The following is a 17,830-nucleotide window of genomic DNA, read 5'->3' as shown; positions in this document are numbered from 1 at the left end:
TCTTGATGTAATAATACATTTATTACAAAACTATGGTATATATTATGTCAATCTCATTTCATATTCGAGACATTAAAAAAAATCAGGAATTAAACTGAAATGTAATATTATATTAGTGAAGGAAATGCAGAAGAAAAAAAGCTATGCAATGACAGCTGGGAAGGGCATCTATGGATTAAATAAAAGAGAATCCAGGACAATAAATATAAATAGGGGAGAAGAAAGCAAGGCAGTGACAGCAGGGAAGACCAGCAATGAATTAAGTGAAACTAAAACAATAAACAGAAGCATTAAAGGTGAGAGTACATAATAGGCTTTATTGACTGGCTTTAGTCATCGAGTGGCTTCTTCGGAAATAAACAAAGGAGAGTAGGACCAAAATCGGGCCAAGTCAACCTAGAACATCTTTGTTTCTCTACGAAGAAGCCGGTCAAAAAAGCGTTTTATGTACTCTCACATTAAAACTCGTAGACAAATTTGAGTGAAAACTGAAATTGAAAAATGTCAATCCCAAAATTGGTTTGACAGTTCATTGTCCATTCAGCTGTGTTGATGCGACTACCTGTATTTTTCTACCATGGTTGTTCTGTATTCGTCTTCCATTAACAAGGATATGGCAACACTGAAGTTTGTTAAGTGCTGCCAATGTCTTTTGGAGTGTGTGGTATTATTGCCTAATAACGGTAGCTAATGTACTTTTTCAACTATCATACTCATAGAGTGTGGTACACATTATTTAACATATTGAAGTTTCATCGATTAACTATACTTTTCAATTCTTGTTCATTTAAAATATGATCGTTTGTAAGACAAATAAATGTCAAGTGGAAAGTTGTATAAAGGAAGAATTTTATTATCATATTTTCATAGAACAAGAATACGGTTCCAGAAAATATTCCTTTTAAGTAAAGAAGTAATTTAATGACGAAAATATATTTACAATTATTTTACAGTTAAGGTATGGGTACATAAACAACTTGAAGTCTTCGCATAACCTATTTTGTGACATACAATAACAATATGCCAGAGCCGTACTTGAATCCTGCTGTTTGACTTTTATATACCAAGACATGATGCCACGCTGCTTATGCACCCTCACCTTTAAAAATCCTCAATTTTCCTCATTGCTTCTTTTTTCTATTTGAAAATAAAATACTTTCTTCTTTAGCTACTATTATACAAGATTTATTCCAAAAAATTAAATTTAAGCCAAATTGGACTCAATCCAATCTCTCAATTCGGCAACATTGCTGTAGACACCGGAGAAATCGGCACGAGCACAGCCAACACCCCAGGAAACAATACCGACCAATTCACCGTTGGCAACCAATGGACCGCCCGAGTCACCTTGGCAAGCATCCTTACCGCCATTTTCAACAGCAGCGCACAACATAACATTGGTGATTTCGTTGATGCCAGCATATTGGCTATTGCACACATCTCTGGCGACAATCAATACCTCGGTCTTTTGCAAAATCGAAGCAGAAGCACCATCTTCCTCGGTGGTACCCCAGCCAGTGACAACAGCAACGGTGGTGGGTTCAGGTTCAGCGGAGGCCAATGGAATGGGTTGGGCGGTGGCACTGAATGGAATATCCGAAGACAAGAAGATCAAGGCAACATCATTGTTGATCGAAGAGGAATCGTATTTCTCGTTCTTGACAATACGTTGGGCACCGATGACATTGTTAGAACCACCAACCTTGGTTATACCATACTGAATGCTGTAGGAACTGGCACCCAAGAAACTGTAGATGCAATGGGCAGCAGTTACAACAACGCGGGAGTTGTAGATGCTACCACCGCACACATGGGAACCCAAAAGGCGTACAGATACCTGATAGGGGTATTGATCGATGGTTGTATCCTCACCGCCTACAACACGACCCTCCAAATCGGGAATCAGACGTGGCATAATGATACTGCCCATAGCAGAGGCAGCCATCAAGGCCAATAAAACGAATGCGCTGCGATACATGTTGTCTTCTCTCAACTCAGCAAGAAACTACATGGATTCTATTAATGGAAAGGCATTTTTATAGAAGTGCTTCTTTTTTGTTGGAAAATTCTATTGTGCGAATTTTTCATGGGTTGTAAATTTTTCCAACTCTCAGCGATTTTTTAATGGTCATAAATTTCATAGATACTGCTTAGGCATTGACCACCGACTGACTATCTTATCATGGCGGGTGGCTAGACGTTTTTTTTTTCTTTGCTAAGCATTGATTTCTCTTGTTTGTTTTGATCGCGGTTGAGGTTGAGGCCAACAACTTTTACAGTGTTTCGTTATCTAGCGATGCGTGTGCCAAATATGGGCGGGGTGTTATAATAATTTGTTGATTTATTGTATTTATTTGACCTGGAAGAGATCATATGATCTATGGTAAGGAAGTCTACGACGCACATGCTGTGGGAAGGAAGGGGGAGAGGAGGGTGGATATATACATAATTTTGAAACGTAATTCTGCCAATAGGCAATTAATTTGGAGATAAAGCTAGCATTAGATTATCCGAAGAAATAGATGTCACTAGAAAAAATAGCAGAACACAGCAGACTTGCTATTTCCATGATTATTTCTGTGTATTGGGCGCCATATTAAACAGCCACAGATGAATCTGCACATTGAAAATCATTATCACGAAAAAAAATCCTTGATAAAGCAGGTCAGTTGCCTGTGGAATACAGTATTAGATTATCCGAGGGAAATCATGCCACTACCAAAAAGATAGAAGATGGCGCCCAATATATAGATGACTCACTGGGTTCCTTAAAAGAAAGGAATCATTATCTTTCTTTTAAGGAACCCAGTAAGTCATCTATATATTGGGCGCCATCGGTTACATACTAAACAAACATGGACGCTATGGTTCAAAGCGATGAATTCTGAGACATCATCTTTTAGCGGAGAATCCTAGGGAGGAAAATCAATTTCAAAAAAATGACTCATATGCAGATCCGTCCATGGCTGTTTAGAATGGCGCCCAATATATTAAAATAATCATTGAAATAATAGCTGTATTTTTTATGTAGCGGCATGATTTCCTTCGGATCATCTAATACAGTATTCCATAGGCAACTGACCTCCTTTATCAAGGATTTTTTTTTTCGTCAAACCAATTAGATTTTCCTGATAATTTATAGAGAACCCCCTTAGTCTCAAGCCTAGACAACTTGACGAGAACATGCGATATTTTTTCGATTTCTGGTAAAACATTCGAAGAGATAGAGATCTAAATATAAATCCGATAACAAAAATAAAAATATTATTTTAGAATCGGCAAAATTTCCAAGGATAGAATAAATATTCATGGCTTGCTTTGGCTTGCAAGCAGGCACTGCTCTACGTCATGACACAAAGGCCACAAATCACAGATATTAAAACACAGCAAAAAATATTGGCGAACTTATTTTGCTGATAACGCCCAAAACTCAGTAGAAATCAAAAACAGCCATTGTAAATTTGGGGGCTTTGATATATTCAAATTTATGATGTTTTTCGATGTTTTCCGAAAAGGTAAAGAAAGTATAAAATACCTGCAAATTTCTAGCAATTCATGTAGTTTAAAGAATTCTCTTTCGAATACAACATGTTTCGCTGTACCTTTGTTTTATTGGCCTTGATGGCTGCCTCTGCTTTGGGCAGTGTCATTTTGCCACGTCTGATTCCCGATTTGGAGGGTCGTGTTGTAGGCGGTGAGGATACAACCATTGATCAATATCCCTATCAGGTGTCTGTACGCCTTTTGGGCTCCCATGTGTGCGGTGGTAGCATCTACAACTCCCGCGTTGTTGTAACTGCTGCTCATTGTATCTACAGTTTCTTGGGTGCCAGTTCCTACAGCATTCAATATGGTGTAACCAAGGTTGGTGGTAGCACCAATGTCATCGGTGCTCAACGTATTGTCAAGAACGAGAAATACGATTCCTCTTCGATCAACAATGATGTTGCCTTGATCTTCTTGTCTTCGGATATTCCATTCAGTGCCACCGCCCAACCCATTCCATTGGCCACCGCTGAACCTGAACCCACCACCGTTGCTGTTGTCACTGGCTGGGGTACCACCGAGGAAGATGGTGCTTCTGCCTCGATTTTGCAAAAAACCGAGGTTTTGATTGTCGCCAGAGATGTGTGCAATAGCCAATATGCTGGCATCAACGAAATCACCAATGTTATGTTGTGCGCTGCTGTTGAAAATGGCGGTAAGGATGCTTGCCAAGGTGACTCTGGCGGTCCATTGGTTGCCAACGGTGAATTGGTCGGTATTGTTTCCTGGGGTGTTGGCTGTGCTCGCGCCGATTTCTCCGGCGTCTACAGCAATGTCGCAGAATTGAGAGATTGGATTGAAGCTAACTTGGCTTGAACTTAGGGTTTTTTTGATTGAATAAATGTTGTATAATAATAGCTAAAGAAGAAAGTGTTTTATTTTCGATCTGAAATAAGGGCAATGAGGAAAAATTAAGATTTTTAATTGTAAAACATGGAATAATCAAATAAATGCATTAAAGGTAAAAAAAACTTTTCTACGATCCTTTAATTTTTTTTCATTTGGCATTTATTTCCTTTATAAAAGTTTTCATTTGTCTTTTCGTAGAATAAGAATTAAAACACTGGCCTTAAATGTTTAATAAAAGAATTAGAGTTAATCTATAGAATATGTTCAATAGTGTGTACCCAACTTCACTCCTATGTTTAATAAAAAACGATGTTTAATAATGTGTACCCCACATTATTAATATGGTAGCTGAAAGAGGATATGGACTACTCGTATTATCCAATAATATCTCTCTCTCTCTCTCTCTCTCTGAATTGACATTGGCAGCACTTAAAGATCTCTAACTGTAAAACATGGTCAACTTAAATCAAGGTAATCTCATTTCAAAAAATAATATCCAGCTTTAAATTTTTCTGTAACCTATCTTTGCTTTGTTCCAAAACTACAAGAATGTAAAAAACTTTACTACGATAGTGGATTTTCCTTTTATGACATCAAAAAAAATGTCAATCTTTAAATATGTGAAATAAAACATCTATTTCCTTTATAAAAGTTTTCTTTTTTACTTTTTTCATAGAATAAGAATCAATACACTGGTCTAAAATGTTTAATACAATGAATTAGAGTTAATATAGAGCAATGTGTTTAATAGTGTGTACCCAACTTTACTTTTTTAAAAATGTTCAATAGTGTGTACCCCACTTTATTGGTATGGTAGCTGAAAGGGGATATGGATTACCGTTATGATCAAACAATGCCACTTTCTCTCTCTTTGAATAAACATTGGCAGCACTTAACAAGCCTCAGTGTTGCCATATCCTATTTAATGTAAGACGAAGTTAAGTTTCGCATAAGATAAATCAAAAAAAGGAAAAAACCTTCAAATTCACAATATCAGCCAATATGAAGTTGACTTTCATTGTATTAAATGTTTTATTGTTCCATAATTTCCTATTAAGAAGTTGTTAAGATAAAATGCATTGATCAAAATTATGTTTGTTTTCTGTCAAATTTGACTGTGACTTTCACAGGTTTTTAGGGTATCAAATCGATTTTCTGTTAAAAATTTGGCAAATTCTCTTAGATCCTGAAACACACAATTTTGAAAATTAAAATCAAATCAGGACCGGTGGCTAGTACCTAATGATTTTTTTTCATTTCCATGGAAGATTTTCTAAAATATTATTTTTCTTTTAGCCACTATTACTAGTTTTTGGGTTCAAAAGATCCTGGAAGACACAATTTTAAAAATTAAAGTCAAATCAGGACCGGTGGCTAGTACCTAATGATTTTTTCATTTTCATAGAAGATTTTCTGAAATAATATTTTTTTTTAGCCACTATTACTAGTTTTTGGGTTCAAAAGCTATTAAAATTTGGTAAGGTTTTATTTTTTGTTTCGGCAAACTAGCATGACTTAACACATTTTCACTTGTGTTATCAAATTCTGTAACTTAATCCAAATTTGTTTACCAGAATTAAGTGTTATCGGTTCGCAAGTACTTGTCTGGCTAATAACGAGAGACACCGTTATTATTACTAATCACATATTTGATTAGTATTGTTCAAAGTTTGCTCATTTAAACGCACAATGACTAAGGCTATGGTAAAGGGGGTTTCCAGGGAAATGAATTCGTCATTCGACAAATATTGGCACGAGTTTTTTTTTTTTTTTGATAAACAAAAAGGTAGTAAACATGAAAACATGAAAAAAAAAATCTCAGGATTAGGATATAAAAAACTAAAAAAAAAAAAATAAAATAATTTTACAACCAAAATGTTTATGAGAGCCTCTGAATTCCAGCATAAAACTAGCGGCCTCATAAACATTTATCAGTACTCTATGTCACCGCATACATATTCTTAGCACCTGGAAAAATCTCTTGACTCCTCTAGGGTGGTATTACAATAAAAATATATTTGCCTTGTTTTTATGTCATGTCGACCCAATAAACTTTATATCGCTTTCGATAATTTTGTTTATTGGATAATAAACCTGTTGTGTGGACCCAATTAGTTTTGTTTTTTCCTTATCGATTTGGGTTAATTTTACGATATGTCCCGTTTAAAGAAAGACTACCGAAAAATGTCATTTATAATGGATATAAACCGAATTTATGGCCAAGTTTTTGTTCTAATGCGTAAATTGATATTTAGTGGCGAGGGCAGGGAAGAATGTTAGGAAGAAAAAATATATAAGTATATTTAATGGCAAAGATAGGGAAGAATGTTAGGAAAAGGTGTAATATGGCAATCCAAAAAAAATAAATCTGGCGGAAATTCTATTTTTGGAAATTCCTAGAGGTCAATTTCCGAGCAATGAAAAGTATCAACTCTTTACCATTTATATATGAAGCTACTTAAATATCGCCCACTGCGATGCCACCTTGCGCATTTTCAAGGGAAGATTGGCAGCACTTTTCAGTTAGAACTTTAATTGAGTATACACCACCGAACAAACTGCTTCCATTTGCCCAAACGCCTTTAATAATATGACGAAAAGTGGTGTACAGAAAGATTTGAAAAAAATGATATTTGTTTTAATAGATATTTCCCAATGACTTTATGAAAAACTCCGTCAATTAGAAGCTCCTTAAATATCGGCCACTCGGATGCCACCATGGTAGAAGAATACAGGTAGATGCATCAACGCTTGGAAATGTCAAATGACATGTCAAAATTTTTTAAATGTTTTGAGAAAAAAAAGTAGATTTTTCCTATACGACGCAAATCGGGGGTTTTCCATGGTACAATAAGGAGGTAGAACAGCTTCGTAAAACTACAGAAATACAGCTCTGAGGCTATGCCCGCTTCCTGTCAAATTTGCACACCACAAGTTGTTTTCATTTATTCAATATTTATCCTCATTTTTAAAATCTATTGAACAGCGGGAAAAATGAATGAAATGCCTAGATTTTCTTTCAAAAATGTAATCTAAACAGTTCTATCTTTCAATTTCATGATAAAACTGCCGAATAGCTTTATTGCGCGTCTCACACGCGCCTTCCAATCATTGATTTTAAAAATAATTTGTTTTTATTTTGAAAACAATAAATACATACACAAAAAAATTGGCAGAAGTTTGGGCACACTTAGAAAAAAAATGTAATCAGCTGATAGCTCTACCTCACCTTTATATTGCACCATGGGTTTTTCAAAAATTTTTACAAATTGTAATAATTATTCACAGTTCATTGTCCCAGCAGCTGTGTCGATGCGACTACATCTATTTTTCGATCATGGATGCATGGAGGGAATATTGGGGTCACTTTTCAGTACGAACTTTATTTGAGTACCCACTACCGAACTAGCTGCTTTCATATGGTAGTAATAATATATGGTAGAATTAAGAAGGTAATGTCACGCAATCATATGTTTACAATTTTTTTTTTCAAAATTATTCATTTGACAGCGTTCTATTGTCAAAATGTATATTTATAAATCCATTGTACATACACAAATCAGAGATGGGAATCTGTTTTCCATGCAGTGATATTTAACAAGCTTAATTACAGAAAATGCAAAGATGGGAATAAGCACATGAAATGACTTTGTTTGCATTTATATCGATTTTAATAGATATTATTCAGAATGATTTTTGAGAAAATTATGCCACCTTGCTTATTTAGAAATTAAATTGGCAGCACTTTTCAATTTGAACTTAAGCTGAATACACACTACCGAACAGGTTGCTCCATTTATTTTAAACGGATAAAATAATATATTTACATGCCGGAAAGTAAGGAATAGATTTAATTTGGTTTAAAGACTAGAATTGCTAATATTTATTTCGAATTAATTAGATATTATTCGGAATGATTTTTGAGAAAATGATGTCTATACTGAAATATTTACCATTGTGATGTCACCTTGCTTATTTAGAAATAAAATTGGCAGCACTTTTCAGTTTGAACTTAAGTTGAGTATACACTAAGTAAAAGGTTACTACCTTTTTCTTAAGCAGCTAAATAAATATATTTACATGCCGGAAAATAAGGAATAGATTTGTAAAAATTTAATTTGTTTTAAAGACTAGATTTGCTAATATTTATTTCGATTTTATTAGATATTATTCGGAATGACTTTTTGGAAAACATTTTGATTATACTGAAATATTGAGCATTGTGATGCCACCTTGCTTATTTAGAAATAAAAATTGGCAGCACTTTTCAGTTTGAACTTAAGTTGAGTACACACTAACGAACAGGTTGCTCCCTTTATTTTAAACGGATAAAATAATATATTTACATGCCGGAAAGTAAGGAATAGATTTGAAAAAAATATTAATTTGGTTTTAATGGCTATTTTTTCCATTGATTTTTGAAAAATATATATGTTTGTCAGCCCAGGATTTTTATGGCAAGTTTTTTTTAAGTAAAATAAAGCTGTGACAGTCATAACACAGGCATATTGTCCAATGTGATGCCCCCTATGGATGTTTTGAAACGACAGATATACATTTTAGCTATCTTGGAGTGGAGTACACACTATCGAACTTGTTGCTAAAATTCTATAAACAAAAGTAATAACGTATTAACATGACGGCATTTGCAATCTACAGATTTAAAAACTGATTACCATGTCATTTACATTCACCATTTTCCCCGATCTGCTTTCTTCCAAAAATTTTGTTCATCCCATTCAGTGCCCTGCCTTATTAATCCTCCCCCTCTCCAATTTGATAATACACTTTGATTCAAAACTAAAGTACCTATCTTTCAGTGTGTTAAGACAAGAAAAGTTGCCGCTCTAACACCAAAATAAAAAAAAAGAAAGAAAGCAACAACAAAACAGCGATTATCCAGAATAATACAATCATAAAATTGGCTTTCAAACATGTTCACGACATATAAAAGGCCATGATAAAGACATTTCAAATATCATAACGTCGTGAAAATGTTAAAGCGTAACAATCTACTACTCTTGGCTGTGGTGCTAACAGTCACCACACTATTCGTACAAAATCAAGCCTCGGTGATACCACCCAAGCTAAGCGGTGTCATTGGCAAAGAAGGACATATTATTGGCGGGGTTGAAACTGCTATTGAGCGCCTGCCATACCAGGTCTCGGTACGTTTGGATACAAACACTTTGCTGCATATTTGTGGTGGTGCCATCTATGCTTCTCGCGTCATTCTCACCGCGGCCCATTGCATCAAGGGGCGTTATGCTTCGAACATACGTATTGTGGCTGGAAAATCCTCTCTGCTCGATAATGATCCGGGCCATGAAGTCATCAAATTAATTTCTCATCCTGGATACAATAAAAAAACCCATGTCAACGATGTGGGTCTCATTATTTTGGCCGATCCTTTGGTGTATTCGGAGAGTGTGCAAGCCATTCCATTGGCTGCAGAGAAACCCCAAGCTGGTCGCACTGCCATCGTAAGTGGTTGGGGTAAAAGTTCTGAGGATGCCACAAACATATCCAATCATTTGCAAATGGTCGAATTGAATATTGTCGATCGTGAGTATTGCAGTAGCCAATATGCCAGTCGCAGTTATGACATTACCGAGGAAATGATCTGTGCTGGAGTTGAGGATTCGAGCAAGGATTCGTGTCAAGGTGATTCTGGTGGTCCATTGGTGGTAGATGGCAAATTGGTGGGTCTTGTTTCCTGGGGTATTGGTTGTGCTCGAGAAGGTTTCCCCGGTGTTTATGCCAGTGTTCCATATCATACTCAATGGGTTTTGGAAAATGCCCAGCCCTATTTGTAAAGCGAATGTCTAAAAAAATTGAGGAATTGAGGATGTAAGGAGTTGAAAAAGTAAAGGTGAGAATACATAAGCAGCTTCAAGTCTTGGCATGGCGTATTTTGTAATATATCATAATTCCAGAACCGCACTCAAATTCTGCCGCCGTTTTCTTTAAAATTTGACATTAATATGCCTAGTCATGATGCCAAGCTACTTATGTACTCACACCTTAAGGCTCTGACAATCCCCCATAGTGTAATGAAGCCAGAAAAAAAAGCATGAAGTCCTCATTCTGTTTCCGCCAAAAACGAACAAATTTTTACTAAAAACTTAAGCCAAAAATGAACAATGTTTTATTTAACTATTTTATTATATATTTATCCAAAAAATACACATATATAACATTTATTTGTAAATATATTTTGAAAGAAGCATTAAAAATAAATATATTACAAATTTGACAGCAAATATTTGAGATTTGGTTGCACTTTTACAGAATTTATATGAGGCGAAGGAAGAATTGGATCAGAATACGATTGCAAATGAAAAAATAGGCCTCTTTAAGGCAAAAATGTACAAGAAATGTTTCAAATTTTGAATTGCGTCTGTTAACTTAAAAGTTTCGTAAGAGTGAGATATGAAAGATAATATATTTGAGATTTGGCTACACTTTATATGGGTCGAATGGAGAATTAAGGTTATAAAGCATAAAACCCTTTTTTGACTGGCTTAAGTCATCCACTGGCTTCTACTTGAGGAACAAAGAAGTTTTAGGTTGAAGTTTTAGGTTGAATCCTTTGTTCTGTTCCGAAGAAGCCAGCCGATAACTTAAGTCTGTCAAAAAAGCGTTTTATGTATTCTCACCTTTAGATTATATCAGAATACGATTAGGAAATAAAAAAATGGGACTCTTGCAGCTCAAAAATTTGGAGCAATTGTTGCAAATTTTGAATCGTGTCTGATTACTTAAATGTTCGGCAAAAGAGAGCGATGTAAAAGAGAAATTGACAGTTACTGAGATTTTGCAAAGTCTTGCCGGACAAATTTCTTGTTGAAATCTTCTGTTACTCTTCTTCTTCCTCCTGCGACAATTAATTGCGTGATTTATTTTTCTGCGAACAACTTGAACATTTTTTTGTTATTTTGAAAATTGTTTTTTTTTTTTTTTTTTTCAGTGAACCAAGTAGCGTAATGGAAGTTCTTCTTTTTTTTACTCATTTTTCCTTATTCTTATATAAAATACAAAAATTTTGCATGCTATAGTTCTTTTTATGGAGGACAAATGCAGTGGGACTCTCTAATGCATTTTTTGAGTTACCCACAAATATCGGTAAAATTTAAACGCAAAATTGTGAATAAAATGTCCAAATTTAAGTTGACAACATTGTTGCCATCGACAGGACGTAACGTAACTTTATGAAAAATTAATTTTGTTGGTAACTCGAAAAATGAGTTAGAGAATCGAACTACAGGTAACTTTCTCTTAACTGTTCATCAAAGAAATGCTGCCAAGTTTGACATGTTGTTGGGGTGCTACCATGGTAGAAGAATTTAGGTAGACGCATCGACACAGCTGCTGGAACAATGAACTGTCAAACCGATTTTGATATTGAAAATCGTGAATGAAAAAATATTGAAATTTGTAAAAATTGTTGAAAAATACATATCATTACAACACCCGATTTGCGTCGTATAAGAAAATATATAAAAATTGACTTATTTTTGACAAAGCACTTAAAAAATTTTGACATATCAATGTTCCCAAGCGTTGATGCATCTACCTATATTCTTCTACCATGGGTGCTACCGACTATACAGCCGACCAAATCCAAAATCTCCCTCGTTTTTTTCCATACATGGTATGGAGGGTATATGAAGTTCGTCATTTCGTTTGTAACTCCTCGAAAAAAATTGTAGACCCAACAAAGTATGTATATATTCTTGATCAGCATAAAATTCTAAGACGATTTAGCCCTGTCCGTCCATCTGTTTTAATCACGCTGGAGTCAAAACGAATTAAGATAGGAAGCTACAATTTTGCACACATCAGTCTTTTGTCTGCAAGCAGGGTAAGTTCGAAGATGGGCTACATCGGTCCACGATATCATATTATATAGCCCCCATATATTGGTACCCCCTGATATTCGGTATTTTGATGATTGTAGCCAAATTTTTCAATAGAATTGTCTGAAAATACACAAAAGAAGTTCTTTTTTAGTACTTTACTCCCTAAAAGAGAATTATCTATATAGATCCACGATATCGTATAGCCCCCATACAACGGTACCCCCCGATATTCGGTATTTTCATGATTTTAGGGACATCATTGCCCGGAATTGTTTCAAATTTCGTATTTTGAGTTGCTGATGGGTACTACAGCCTATGACGAAAAATTACTTATGCAGACCTACGCCTTTGTGTAGCCCCCATATAACGGTGTCCCCCGATATTCGATATTTACATGATTTTAGCGACATTATTCACCGGAATTGTTTCAAATTTCGTATTTGAAGTTCCTAATGGACACTACAGTCTATGAAAGAAAATTTTCTATGCAGTTCCAGTTCTTCGCATAGCCCCCATATAACGGTACCTCCCAATATTCGGTATTTTGATGATTTTCGCCACATTTTTTCACGGATCTGTCTAAAAATCGGTATTGGTAGGTCATGATGCCTTCTAGATCTTGTGGTGAAACATTGTGTATGTATAGGTCCACGTTTTTGTATAGCCCCCATGTAACGTTACCTTCCGATATTCGGTATTTTGATAATTTTTGCCACAATTTTCCAAGGATTTTTCCAAAAATCGGTATATGTAGTTCGCAGTGGGTTCTAGCCGCCGTGGCACAACATAGTATGCATTGGTCCACGTTTTCCTATAGCCCCTAGATAATGCAACCTCCCGCTATTCAGTAATTTGATGATTTTTGCCACATTTTTCCACGGATTTGTCTAACAATTGGTATTTTTAGGTCATAATGGGCTCTTGTTCCGGTGGTAGAACATTGAAAATTTAGGTCCACGTTTTTTGTAAAGCCCCCATATAACGGTACCTCCCGATTTTCGGTATTTTGATAATTTTTGCCAATTTTTTTCACGGATTTATCTAACAATTGGTATTTGTAGGTCATAATGGGTTCTAGTTCCGGTGGTAGAACATTGAATATTTAGGTCCACATTTTCGTATAGCGCACACATAACGATACCCACCGATATTCGGTATTTTGATAATCCTAGTCACATTTACCCACGAAATTGTTTCAAATTTGATATTTAATAAGATTTGGTAGATGAAAATCCTTGAAGTATAAAATTGTCTACAGGGGTTTCCGTTTTGGTATGACCCCCAAAAGAACAGGCTCACCCACATTATGGTTTTTTGAAAAGTTTAACAGCATTATCCCAGCGGTCTTACTGGTATTTGTAGTTTAAAGTGGAGCACGTTTGAATTTAGATACTTTTATATAAAATGTTTCCTTTACCTTCCACGTATTAACAGTTCGGCCCGGCCGAACTTAATGTTTTTTCACTTGTTTCTATTAACGGAGATCCTTTTCTCGCCATTTTGGCTCAATTTGCTTTCCATTACCCTTTCATTTCCAGCCATTTTCAATTTATTATGTCTTCCATGTTTTTTTTTGTTGATTAGCACATTGACGCCTCAAAGTATGCTTTGAAATTGATCATTTCAATGGTATTTTAACAGATTGGTCTGGCTCACAGATAAAAATATTTCAGTGTTGCCAACTTACATTAAGCCATTATTAAAATCTTTTCGCGAAACACACACACACACATTAAGAAATATGAAGAATTATGAATGGAATGAGAGATATAAACAATTACAAAAAATTAAAAAAAAAATATATATATATTTTAAATGCCACTGTTTCAGAGAATTTAAAACAAAGACAAAAACCATATTTTTTTAAGGAATGAGCGAAAATGATAGCAGAGCAAAATCTTCCTGGAATTTTTGACCAGCAAAAATGAAAACAATCCTCCAATAGTTCCACCAAAATCTCCAATGCAAATCAAACTCCTATCAGACTCCACTTCCAAAAACGATGTCTGGTCAGTAAATCAATCTGCAACAAAACTTCTACGTAGTATTGTATTGTTGTTGTTATTGTTGCTGCCAATATGAACGTGAAAAATCCCAAGATAAAAGATTACGCCTTGATTTATTGGCATTTGATATTGGCGGCATAATCTACAATTCGCTCCCATTTATCGCTTCACACTCCATATAAATATGGCGTAATCTTATGCACAACGCTTAGTGCTAGCAGCGTGGTAGCCTGAGGATGTTAAAGTATTTCGTTTTATTGTGCGCGCTCGTCGTGCCAGGCTTAATGGCCGCCAACGTACTCTCCGCGGTACCCATGTTGGATGGCCGTATTGTTGGTGGCTCCGATGCCCACATCGAACAATATCCCCATCAAATTTCGATGCGTTATCGCGGCAGACATCGTTGCGGTGGCAGTGTCTACAGCAGTAACATCATTGTTTCGGCTGCCCATTGTGTGGTTGGCGAATTGGATCTCAGCCTTTTGACCATTGTTGCCGGTTCCACCTATTTGGATGATGTTACATGGGAATTGCCGGTGAGCAAAATTATTGTCCACGAGAAGTACACATCGTCCAATGATTATGATGTTGCCATTTTGGTATTACGTGGCAACTTCCCATTCAACAATCGCATTCAACCCATCAGCTTGGCCAAGGCCAGACCCGAAGCTGGGGCCGAAGTTATTGTCACCGGTTGGGGTACCCTGGTTGAGGGTGGCGATATCCCTAATCAATTGCAACAAGTCACTGTCAACTATGTTGAGCTAAGCAGCTGCAAGAAGTCCTACCCGCTGATGTTGACCGATCGCATGTTGTGCGCCGGTGTTACCGGTGGTGGCAAGGATGCCTGCCAAGGTGATTCGGGTGGCCCATTGATCCGCAACAACGAATTGTTGGGCATTGTATCGTGGGGTATTGGCTGTGCCCGTCGTCTGTTCCCAGGTGTTTATGCTTCCGTACCTGATCTATACGAATGGATTGAGAATACGGCTCGTGTGAACACTGTTGAATATGCTTTTTTGTAAGGGGATGATAATAAAGGAAAATTGAAATTAAAATGAATGATTCAATTGAAGGTTTAAGGGAGTTGGGGGACCTGGTCTTTGCGGTTAATTACTAGGAAAGGGAAATCTCTAGAAGACCAACGATTGGGACAATTTCTTTATGAAGGTCGTGATATGAGTCTATATTTTTAGAGACGATAACCCTATGTCTAGACTTCTTTGTAAAAGAGAATCGCTTGAAGTGAAACCATTTGGTCGTCTTTTGTCTAAAAGAGGGATCAGTGGCTAGTCTTCTATACAGAAAAGAAGTCATTCGATCATATTTCGCATAGTCTCTCTACAAAAGAGAATATATTAACTTGGGTTATTTTTAGAAGAGGGTAATTGAGTCATCTTTTTTATTAGGTAAAAACCCTTTAGGTCGACTAGGTAGGTAGTCTTTTTTATAAAAGACGACCCATTGTCTCGGCCTTCTTTATGGAGAGGTCCCTTTCGATTCTGTTTTCCATAGAAGAGGAAATATTGACTCGTCTTTCTTTAAGAAGAAGATGGGTCGAGATTTCCAATAGAAGAGGTCCCATTTGGTCGTCCTTATGATGAAACACTGGGTCTTCTTCTTTATAGGAAGAGACTCATTGGGTAGCTTCTCATAGAAGATTATTGACCCGCTTTCTATATAGTTGAGGGCCAATGGAGATGTTTTATATGTACAAAATAAGATCCGTTTAGCCATAATCTGAATAAAAGAAGATCCGTTCAGCCATCTTCTTTATAGAAGAAGGTCTGAAGTGCCGTCTTCTGCACAGAAGATGGCCTATTGGGACGTCTTCTGTATAGAGGAAGGCCAATTCAGCCCTCTTCTGTGAAGAAGAAGACCTATTAAGCAGTCTTCTGTATAAAAGAATGACTCTTGTGCCGTCGTCGGTATAGAAGAAAGCCATTTGAAGCGTTTTCTGTTTAAAAGAAGACCCCCTTTTAGCCTTCTTCTGCGTGGAAGTCCTGTGGAGCAGTCTATATATAGACTCAGCCGTCTTCTGCATAAAAGAAGAACCAATAGGCCGTCTTATATAGAGAAGAAGACCCTTTAGGTCGTCTTCTGTATAGAAGAAGGTCCATTAGTTCGTCTTCTGTATAGAAGAAGGCCCATTAGTTCGTCTTCTGTGTAGAAGAGAGCCCATTAGATCGTCTTCTGTGTAGAAGAGAGCCCATTAGATCGTCTTCTGTGTAGAAGAAGGCCCATTAGGTTATAGAAGAGGTCCTATTTAGCCGTGTTCTGTATAGAAGAGTGTCTATTCAGCCGACTTCTGTATAGAATAAGGCTTATGCAGCCGTCTTCAGTATAGGATAAGGTCCATTATGTCGTCTTCTGTATGTAATAAAGAAGGCTTATTGAGCCGTATTATGTAATAAAAAAGGCTTATTGAGCCGTATTGTGTATAGAAGAAGGTCTATTTAGGCGTTTTCTTTATAGAAGAATGCCTAGTTTGCCGTTTTCTATTTAGAAGATGGCGTATTTACCCGTCTTATGTATAGAAGAATTCCTATTCAGCCGTATTCTGAATAGAAGAGTGCCTATTATGCGGTCTTCTGTATAGAAGAAGCCCCATTCAGCCGTCTTGAGTGCAGAAGAAGGCCTATTCAGCCATCGTCTGTATAGAATAAGGCCTATCCAGCCGTCTTTTGCTTATAAGAAGGCCTATTGGGCCGTCTTCTGTATAGAAGTAGCCATATTCAGCCGTCCTCTGCATAGAAGAATACCTATTCAGCCGTGTTATGCATAAAATAAGGCCTTTCCAACCGTCTTCTGGTTTTCTGTGTAGAAGAAGGCCTATTCAGCCGCATTCTGATCAGAAGAGTGCCTATTATGCGGTCTTCTGTATAGAAGAAGCCCCATTCAGACGTCTTCTGTACAGAAGAAGGCATATTCAGCCGTCGTCTGTATAGAATAAGACCTATCCAGCCGTTTTTTGCTTATAAGAAGGTCTATTGAGCCGTCTTCTGTATAAAAGTAGCCATATTCAGCCGTCCTCTGCATAGAAGAGTACCTATTCAGCCGTATTATGTATAACATAAAGCCTTTTCAAACGTCTTCTGGTTTGAAAAAGGTCTATTAAGCTGTCTTCTATGTAGAAGAAGGGCTATTCTGCAGTCTTCTGTACAGAAGAATGCCTTTCCAGCGGTTTTCTGTATAGAAGAGTGTCTATTCAGGCGTCTTCTGTATAGAAAAAGGCCTATTCTCCCAACTTCTGTATAGAAAAGGGCCAATTGAGCCGTCTTCTGCATAGAAAAACACCAATGAAAGCCCCATCTCTATGTAAGGAGAACAATTGACTCGTCTTCTGTTGAAGACGAATAATTCATTCCGCGAAAAAGAATGGCCAATCGGTCCTCCTTCTATGGAAGATGTTCATATGGATCTCTTCTGAAGGGAGTTTAATGGGTCTTTGCTTTGTAGAGAATACCGCCAAATGATCTTTTTGAAAGAAGATACTGTAATGGATTCTATTTTTGGCCAATATTGGTAAATTGGTACTCTTCTATGCAGAAGACGACACTCTGGGTC

The 17,830-nt window shown here is 36.6% G+C and overlaps 4 protein-coding genes across 4 annotated transcripts; 3 read left to right on the top strand and 1 right to left on the bottom strand.

Moving 5' to 3' along the window:
- Positions 1-1,116: 1,116 nt before the first annotated feature.
- Positions 1,117-2,024, bottom strand: LOC131805574 (trypsin beta-like). The gene has a single exon (XM_059128879.1). It carries the CDS (start codon positions 1,976-1,978, stop codon positions 1,205-1,207), a length of 774 nt encoding a protein of 257 aa, XP_058984862.1. The 5' UTR covers positions 1,979-2,024; the 3' UTR covers positions 1,117-1,204.
- A 1,529-nt stretch (positions 2,025-3,553) lies between these two features.
- Positions 3,554-4,393, top strand: LOC131805538 (trypsin beta-like). Its single transcript, XM_059128803.1, has one exon. The coding sequence runs from the start codon at positions 3,589-3,591 to the stop codon at positions 4,360-4,362; it is 774 nt and encodes a 257-aa protein (XP_058984786.1). The 5' UTR covers positions 3,554-3,588; the 3' UTR covers positions 4,363-4,393.
- Positions 4,394-9,359: 4,966 nt separating this feature from the next.
- LOC101893838 (trypsin beta-like) lies at positions 9,360-10,658 on the top strand. Its single transcript, XM_005175077.4, has one exon. It carries the CDS (start codon positions 9,390-9,392, stop codon positions 10,209-10,211), a length of 822 nt encoding a protein of 273 aa, XP_005175134.2. The 5' UTR covers positions 9,360-9,389; the 3' UTR covers positions 10,212-10,658.
- Positions 10,659-14,461: 3,803 nt separating this feature from the next.
- LOC101894840 (trypsin delta) lies at positions 14,462-15,325 on the top strand. Its single transcript, XM_005175083.4, has one exon. The coding sequence runs from the start codon at positions 14,500-14,502 to the stop codon at positions 15,286-15,288; it is 789 nt and encodes a 262-aa protein (XP_005175140.2). The 5' UTR covers positions 14,462-14,499; the 3' UTR covers positions 15,289-15,325.
- The last annotated feature ends 2,505 nt before the right edge of the window (positions 15,326-17,830 follow it).

This window comes from Musca domestica, unplaced genomic scaffold (assembly GCF_030504385.1).
Source record: "Musca domestica strain aabys unplaced genomic scaffold, Musca_domestica.polishedcontigs.V.1.1 58, whole genome shotgun sequence".
Classification (NCBI taxonomy): Eukaryota; Metazoa; Arthropoda; class Insecta; order Diptera; family Muscidae; genus Musca; species Musca domestica.
This window is presented reverse-complemented; position numbering and strand designations above follow the sequence as displayed.

Coding starts and splice junctions, on each gene's coding strand:
- LOC131805574 (XM_059128879.1), bottom strand. CDS start 1,978: ATGTATCGCAGCGCATTCGTTTTATTGGCCTTGATGGCTGCCTCTGCT.
- LOC131805538 (XM_059128803.1), top strand. CDS start 3,589: ATGTTTCGCTGTACCTTTGTTTTATTGGCCTTGATGGCTGCCTCTGCT.
- LOC101894840 (XM_005175083.4), top strand. CDS start 14,500: ATGTTAAAGTATTTCGTTTTATTGTGCGCGCTCGTCGTGCCAGGCTTA.
- LOC101893838 (XM_005175077.4), top strand. CDS start 9,390: ATGTTAAAGCGTAACAATCTACTACTCTTGGCTGTGGTGCTAACAGTC.